The 9,080-nt window shown below is 38.0% G+C and overlaps 1 protein-coding gene across 1 annotated transcript in view; it reads right to left on the bottom strand.

The window, feature by feature from the left end:
* Positions 1-7,234, bottom strand: part of DMGDH (dimethylglycine dehydrogenase) — a gene marked incomplete at its 5' end in the record, with an annotated part of 39,519 nt that extends 32,285 nt beyond the window's left edge. Inside the window, 2 exons of the mRNA XM_010022103.1 lie at positions 347-445; positions 7,069-7,234. Coding sequence (XP_010020405.1) covers positions 347-445; positions 7,069-7,234 — 265 coding nt within the window. The remainder of the gene's footprint in view (positions 1-346; positions 446-7,068) is intronic.
* Positions 7,235-9,080: the final 1,846 nt, after the last annotated feature.

Genomic DNA, 9,080 nt, shown 5'->3' with positions numbered 1-9,080 from the left:
CACATTTCTAAGCCAGGAATGTATCATAATCAATCCATTCATTCCAGATCTTGATGCTATTTTAACTCCCATACCGAGCTGAAGTTGCAGACTCTCAGTCTGCTGAACTTTCGAGCTGTTTTATCAAAACCATTTTCTTAAACTTTAGAGGGATCTGTGAAACCATCTAAAATGTTTAGTCACTAAGCACCAGACTATTGCATATATATGTAGGCAGAAGAATATATTTCAATGAAAAAGGAGCCTCATGGTAGTCATGAAGACATACACATATAGAACTTGTCAACTCCAAACTTTTTTGTAAGACTGGCAGTACTGATCTGAATTAATACTTTAAGGAGATTACCTGTCCAGTCTCTTCTTCCAGCTTTTCATAGAGTTTGATGCTGTAAGAATGAATTTTCTTCAGGTTTATTCCAGGATGAAAATAAGTAGTTAAACCAGCCTTAAACAAGGAATAGGAACAACAACATAGAGATATGATTAGAAATGCAGTGGTTTTTTTCCCTCCTTCCAATTGTCATTGAAAAGGAACTGTTAAAATACTGTAAAGAAAAGCAACACATGAGTAGAGCCAACTGCTACAAAAATAAAACCAAAATCCTTTCCTACTTAGAACATTTTCGTTCTCTACACATGTGTTTTTTTCACCTGTCTTTTCTCATCAAATTTGTCAACCCATGATACTGTTGCAGTTGTTCTCTCCTATGGTTTCCTTTCTTGCTTAAATTATTCAGTTGTCTGTTTCAAATCTTTCAGAAGAGACACACAACTCCATTCTTGACCCACTAAATCAACTGGTTAAATGTCTCATAGTAGGATCTTTTCCTTCATGCAGATGGAGATGGGAGAGAAACCAAACCAAACCGTCACATACACCAGATCTTAACAGTGTGAACAGCAGGGCCGTGGAAGTCAAGTATTCTTCTATTCTCAAGAGTTGTCTCATGTGGTAGTTAAAGAGCAATTGCTGCATTTCAGAAGTAATTTAAGAAATCACTATATATATTTGCACATCATTTTACCATTACCAGGTCTGACTTCAGAAGGCTGTCAAGCCCTTTTGGCTTCATGCAGAGGTAAAATCAAGAAGTTACCACAGCCTCTTCTGTATTTGAGGATACTGTTCACCTGCCTACAGTAGAGACAGCTACATCAATCTAATGACATTCATAGCTGCAGAGATTTAGCACTTAGAAAAATTGGAATTTAAGGGTTATTAGAGCTAAGCACATGTCTTTTTATCTCCTGCATCTGACATCTCTCTAAATCTCTTTTTCCAAGGGACACAACAGAAATGCAAAATTACCTTATGTTTTCAAGATAACTACACTGCTTTGAATATTTTATATTTATACATAGCACATATTTTACTAACCAAAACAGGGCTTATTCATAGATTCAGGTTGCTTCAATTAAGGAAACTAGACACAAGATTCCATCTTGGCATTCACTGCCATTCTGAGGAAAAAACTGCAGGAAATACCAAAGTGAAAAGTAGCACATACAGTAGAGTTCTGATGGTTTCTTTGTAAGTTGCCTAGTATGCATATACATTAGCAAATTTTGATTTTAACTCATTAACTCTGTTCTGTGCTACACATTTAAGGCTTTAACTTCCAAAGCTAGTGGAGCAACTGTACGCAAATGAATAACAAAAGCAAGATTTAGTGGTCTTTGAAGATATATTTCAACTCAAACTAATTTAGTTATGCTAAGAACCTATTAAATGTTACACTTCTTTATCATTAATAGCAACGTATATTGCATGAATTAAATCACACATCATCATTTTTTTCAACTATGGCCTCTTCTGACCCATCTTTCTTGGTGTGGCTTCACATTTAAGACCAGATCTTTTTATTCAGAAACAATTAATTTGAAGCTGTTCTTAGCAAATGGCTTACCATCAAAACCATGAATCATATTCACTGCCTGAGATGACAGGTACTCAGACTCTTCAGAGCAAGAGTATGATAACTGTCTGTCATTACTTATTTTATGTCTCTATACTAGCTACAGTGTTAAAAGTTTTCCCTACTTTTCTCTGTGTTTTATTAATGCCAAAATAAACCAATGGAAGAAAATTTCAAAATTAGTCATTTACTAGGATTATATTTTTCAGTTGTGCCTATGTTTTACTCATAAATTCGGCTTCAGTTCCCTGCTTGTATTTGGTATTGTTCATTACCACAACAATCCCAGTTTAAAAAAATGATAACACATATCTGTAGAAGGGAGATAAATCTACTAAGGGCCACATTAAGTACAAAGCAGGCATGTTGGATTCAGAAAGACCCTGGGCTAAATTAATAGTCTGGAAAAACATTACTTGTCCCATTCTTATTATCATATCAGATCATCATTATACTGGACACTGCTGGAGACTAGATATTTGACTAAATGAATTTTTGATCTTATTTGGTACATGTGCTTTTATGTTGTTGTGAACACATTTATTTTAATTATCTCAGACCAAAACCCAGGGCTCTTTCACTGAAGAATTCGTAATTAAAACTTGTTTATTTCTTAAAAATAAGTCCTAAGGGCCTTTGTTCTGTGTGCTCAGAATAAAGAAATAAATTAGGCATTGAAATGTTTACACTTCTTTAGCCATGTTCACATCTGTGAGCAATTAATTTACTTGTACCTGCAGTTTTGTCATCTGAAATTGTTTTTACTGTCTATTTTTATTTATGTAAATATTTTCTGGTCTTCCGTTATTTTTCAAAATCTAGTAATATGTTTTCTAGATGTAGGGTAATTCCATTTTATTGGTCACTGTTACTAAAGTCTTTTGAATCAAGTGAACCACAAATCACTTGCAAGTTAGCTACAAAACCACACACATTCAAGATCGCTAAATTGCAGAAACTAAACAAAACCTTCTCTCTTTGTTTTTTTTAAGTGAAGAAAAGAATTTTAAACACATTTGATGCCTTTTGGCTTCAGATAATGGATGTTTCTGATTTCAGGCATGCAGTTGAGAGAAGACTATAACCTGACTCTACTATACAAAAAATAAGATCATGGAATCATGAAATACTGATAATAAACCAAACAGATTGAACTGGACCTCAGGAGGTCTCTATCCAACCTCATTGAAAACAAGGTCAGTTACAAGATCAGACCAGGCTGCTTAGGATTTTGTCCAGCCCTATCTTGAAAATCTCCAAGGACAGAGACTGCACTATTTTCCTGGCCAAGTATGGAACTTTGCATTTTTCTCTGTCCTTGTTAAATTTTATGAAGTTCCTGTCCTTCCATCTTCACAGCCTGTCTAGGTCCTTTAGCATGGAAGCTTTGCCCTTATGTGCATTGTCGGTCTTCCCAGTTTGGTATGAACTGCAAACTGGATGAACATGTATTTTAACACCTACTCCAGATTATGATAGAGATATTAAACAGGATGGGCCCCAGGACAGACCCCTGCAAGATGCCACTTATTTCCAGGCTTTGGGTAGCATATGAGCCATTAACCACTGCCCTCTGAGCCTAACCACCAGTCTTTTCACTATCTGTTTGTCCAGCCATAGGGACCATAACATGTTCAGCTGCATACATTAATATTATGGGAAACAGTGTATAAATTCTTTTAAAATATAGGTAAGTGACACAAGCTGCTCTCCCCTTGCCTAGAAACTCAGTCATTTTGTCACAGAAGGTGATTAGGTTTACTCAGACACAACTTACACCTGGCATATCTATGCTGACTGTTCAAAATCAACTTTTTTCTCCTTTATGAGCCCAGATCTGAGACTCACTCAGTGATTTTCTGAAGAACCAAACTATAACTAGCTGGTCTTTAGCTCCTCTGCTTGTGGTTTTTTTTGAAGGTGCATACGTGTGCCCTTCTCCAAATGCTGGGCACCTCCACTGATCTCCAGAGTCATACATCTGTGGCCTTGCAATGTCACCAGCAGCATTCTTGGTTGCAGCCCGTCTGGTCCAATGTATCTGCATGAGCCAAATTCTCCCAGTAATCACTGTCTTGATCCTCAGCCATTGCCGGTAGTTCTGTTTTTTTCTTGAACTCTTCTCAGGCCTGAGAAACCTTGTTAGTGGAAACTCAGGCAAAGAAGACGAAGAGTACTTCAGCCTTATTAGTGTACACTGTGACTAAATTACCCACCTCATTCAGCAACAGTCCCATGTTCTCCTTGTTCAGCCTTTTACTGCTCAGACAGCAGCAGATACTCTTTTTGTTGCCTTTAATGTTCCTTACAAGTCTCAACTCTAATTGAGCTTTGGCTTTCCTAACATCTACTTCTCATGCCCAGGCAATTTTTCTAAATTGCCCCTCTATAGCCTTTTCCTGCTTCTACCTCCTTTAGACTGTGTTTTTGCTCCAGAACTCATTCATGAGCTCCCTATCTGGCCCAGCTGGCCTCCCAGTGTGTCTGCTTGTTTTCCTGTGCTCAGCCTGAACCATTCTTGTATTTGAAGGAGATTTGCTCTAGGCTTTGCTCTGTTTTTGTAAGACAGTGATTTTGTTAGCAGCAGAATCAACTGCATGTTGCAAGAAAAAGTATTACATAACAGAATGGTGTGTTAAGTGTTTTTCTAAAAAACACCTTTTAAAAAAGTAACACCACCAAAAATCTAATAGCTGAGTGAGTTATACATGCCTTGTTCAGACCCTGGGGCTTCAGTGAGACTGCAAATTATCTGACCTGCAGAATAGTGGAGCTTGGAGAGTTCTTAAAGCCTAAGACTTGGCTTTGTTTACACACATAAAATAACCACTGCTTTGATATTGCTAGACAGGAATAAAAATGAGCAGCAATTGCTCTGTTAGTTGTATCTTCTTATTACTGGTAATAGAAAAATGTACACACTTTCTGTGCTGTTTTAATAACACGTGTGAAATTCAGCCAAGTTTATCTCAGACCTGAGAAGTGGAAGAAAGTTTTGGCCGCAACACTAGCAGGGATATGATCTATATGAAACATGATCCTGAGCTCTGGCAGGACTTGCTTGACTGTGAGAGAGAAAATGTGATATAGCACAGCAGCGTCTGAACTGATTTCAAGATTTGTAGCTGCAGGCAATATACTATATGCCATTTCACATACTAAATACACATCTAATTTCCAACTGTATCTAGTACTATATCACTGTGAGGAAAACACTGATAAATGTACAGTACCTAGTATAACAAAGAACTCACAGTCACAGTTTTGATCTTTCTCATCATCTGAAACAGACCTATTGTCAATCATTTCATCTTCAGATACAGCACCCTGAGTTAAATGAAAAGAGACAGAATACCATGCACTTTACCTAACAGTTACCCATTTTAATCTGTCACATAACTAGGTTTCTTGCTGGGTTAATCACATCAAATTCTGTTGCAACAGGTGCCACAAGGCAGCCCTCCCAGTTGTGGTGGTGTAGGCATTTTCTCGCTGTGTTCCAGGTCCCTCCCTGTCTTTGAAGCAGAGCTCCTCATGTAGTGCTCCATTGCTGCATTCAGCAAGTGAGGACAAAAAATACTGAAGAAGGGGTTTCTTTTACACAGTTACGAGCAATAACCTAGAGCAAGCAAATAAAACAACAAGAACAAAGGAAACAGTAACAACCCCATTCATGATTTTGGTTTCTTACTCTGTGAGGGGATTTTTATTATATTTTACACACATATTGTTCTGTATACACGTTGGGTAAATAAAATCAGTCTGTGCCTGACTCTATGCTTAAGTCAAAGTATTTCTTTGAGCATTTCGTAGTTATGGTTCAACACAAAAGATGCATTATCTGACACTATGCATGGTGTTGCTTTGTTCACTGAACTGCCATCAGCTGTGGTATGACTGTTTAAAACAGACATAACTACCTAATTTTGTTTTTCCTAACTCCTTACAATGTGCTTTCTTTGCTTTGTTTGTTAATAAGTAAGTAAAATGAAGTATAAATTTACTAATACCTTCAGATAGTGATTTCTTTTAATTTCATTTTTTACTATTGCTCTCTCATAAGGCCCCAAACACATAAAACATCTGCACTAAATGTTTCAAGCTTCAGACTTCCTTCCCTGAGAGAAGTATGAGAATAGAAATTGAATATAATCCATCTGATTTACCCTCCTTAATTTGTTCCTGAAAGGCACTCAGCTACTATGGTTACATTTTATTAACAGAGTAGTTCTACAGACAGCAAACTGTTGGGTTTTTACTCTTTTGTGTAGCTACACACAGGGGTAACATTCTCCCACTTTCGGCTAAGCGCAGCTGGAAATGAATGGAAAAAACATCTGTTATTGTGGCAAGTTTTATTTCATTTCATTACACTACCTACTCCAGACATTGACATAGAAAATACATAATTACATACATGCATGTTGTGCCCCAGTATGTCCATGTGATTAGCATTAGTAAAGGTGACTCCCCGCTGTCATTATTACATGTATGTCTTTTTAGCTCTTGTCCTTACAGTACAAATATTCAGCCTTAAAAAACCCCTCAGTGTACAGTTGTTAGCTTTGCTCCTCCAAGATTTTGTGTAATGTCAGCTGTGGCAGGAAAGAAAGCTCTTGTCTCTAACGGGAATCAGTTTCTGGGACAGTGATATTCTCTGAGATCTGGACACTGATGACACTGCTCAATCACCTCTTTTTCAGTATGTCACATGTATAAAAAAAGTAATTACACATTCAATAATGCCAAATTTCACTTTTTTAGTTTGTGCATGGCACTGCAACCACCTCCAGTGATAAAGTCTGCAGTATAAATTAGATCATTTTAGAAACAAAACCTTAAATTTAAAAGGTTCAAGTTTAAATCCAGTTAACTACCAAAAATGTGTGATAACACTAATAACTACCTTTCAGTGATTTCAAAATACAGTCCAATTTTTACAAATGAGAAAAGCGTACTATGGGTAGCTGAACCAACTTTTCAAAACTTATACAGTTGATCTATAAAGCATTCAGTGCTAAAGTTTGTATCTGTAAAATAACCAAGATCATTACTCTCTGGAAAGCCAGGTAATATAAAGGTAATGAAACTTCCACCATGGCTGGATACACGCACTGCTGTTAATCTGAGATATTAACAAAACATTTCTTACTGCATGCCAAGTAGATCCTGCAGTGAGCTCAGATTTTTCTAGCAGAACAACATCCTTCAAGCCAGCTTTAGCCAAGTGATAGGCTAGACTCACACCAACACAACCACCTCCGATGATCACCGTGTCTGCTCTATCTTTCCCCAACAAAGGAGAAGGGGTTTCTTTCCTGTGGAAAAAAATAAAATTACAGACAGTTACAAAAAGACAACTGCACTTTGTCCATTTCTCTTGTTAACTGCTCCAATCATAATATAACTTGGTGCCTGTTTAGGAGTATAGGGACACTTGACTTAAAACCTAACCTGTTCACTATCATAGCATCATGGACTCATAGAATGGTTTGTGTTGGAAGGGACCTTAAAGCTCATCTAGTTCCAACCCCCAGCCACGGGCAGGGACCCCTTCCACTAGACCAGGTTGCTCAAAGCCCCGTCCAACCTGGCCTTGAATAATTCCAGGGATGGGGCAGACACAGCTTCTCTGGGCACCCTGTGCCAGTGCCTCACCGCTTTCAGAGTAAAGAAATTTTTCCTCATGTCTAATCAAAATCTATCCTCTTTCAGTTTAAAACCATTCCCCCTTGTCCTGTCACTACATGCCCTTGTAAAAAGTCCTTTTATCTTCTTTCAAATGAAATGCTTTTAAATGATCAGATGTGTAAACAGTAGTAATACAAAAAACAAAGCTAGTTTGCTTTAGCTCACAACTTTAAATCTTTGTTACTTGTCCAGAACACCCTTATATCCTATATGATCCTGTTTCTCAATAGGAAACTATACCCCTGAAGTGACAGTGTCAGAATTTGGCTTTTCAAATGTGCTATAGCATATGCAACACAAAGAGAAAGTCTTTAAAAAGGTCTACTTAGAAAGGCACCTTATCAAATTTCTAAAGCAAGTGTCAGCAGACTACATCAGCATGTGTGTCCATGAACAATAAAAAGAATTTTTACTTTTATATTCTGTCTATGTTGACACACTTTACTTTGCTGAAGTCAAAACATTATAGAAACAGGTTTATGTCAATGGCTCACACCTGCTATTACACCTGGTTGCATTTTCACAACCACTTCAAGCCAGCACAAACCAGAACTGTTGCCATAGTAAGCCCCATTCTCCTCTATCTCATCTCATCCTCCTCTCTACTGCCTTATCCACAGAAAGCCAAGCAGCAAGCCAGATCAGGAATTTATCTTATTTTTAAAAAGGTGGTTTTCTGGGTGTAAGACAAGGTAGAATCTCTTAGTACCACAGCAGTACAGACTGGTGTGAAATCACAGTATGTCTCCCTTCAGGACAGTTAATCAATACTCAATTTTGTCCTTTCCCTCCTTGTATATTTGCTTTCGCAACTTGTCTGGCAAAAGGTTTTCTAATGTGTAACTAGTCTTCCACCCATCCTGCACCCAGAAAATCAAAGTTACTAGTTTATGTATTGTGAGCGGACATCTTATAATGTGACATTTCGCATGCAAATGCAGGAGGAACACGCACCTTCTTTACTCACTGTGTGGCACTGAATGAAACATAAAGTACATGGGAGCCCTGGACATCACAAGTTTTCTGAATTTGGTGCACCACTCACTTGCATGTGCTCTTTTTTGAGATTACACATTAATTTTTGCAAGTTAAGAATAAGCTGTTTAACAGCCAGACATGAGACACACCAACTCCTGTACTGAATTTTGAGGGCCATGGTAACTAAGGTCAAGTGTAGTAGCATTTCTCATGCGTCTTTTATGCCGTGAATTTGAGATTTCCTCACCTGAATTTCATCTTTTTTTCAAACCTTTTCTTTCAAACCCAAGAATCTGGTAAGAATGCGAGGGGTGCCTTCCCTGCGAACCTTAAGGTTCACACAGGCAAAACAGGTGATATTTTGCTCATCGACGTGGCTCGGAAGACAACAGAGGGATCTCTCTATATCAGGTCACTGACTCAAGCCGGGCTGGTCTGGTTTTAGGGGAAGATGTACCGCCTGCCCACCGGGAGGGGCCCCGTGACCCCCGACCG

The sequence above is a fragment of the Nestor notabilis genome, unplaced genomic scaffold (genome assembly GCF_000696875.1).
Source record: "Nestor notabilis isolate BGI_N333 unplaced genomic scaffold, ASM69687v1 scaffold34639, whole genome shotgun sequence".
Classification (NCBI taxonomy): domain Eukaryota; kingdom Metazoa; phylum Chordata; class Aves; order Psittaciformes; family Psittacidae; genus Nestor; species Nestor notabilis.
This window is presented reverse-complemented; position numbering and strand designations above follow the sequence as displayed.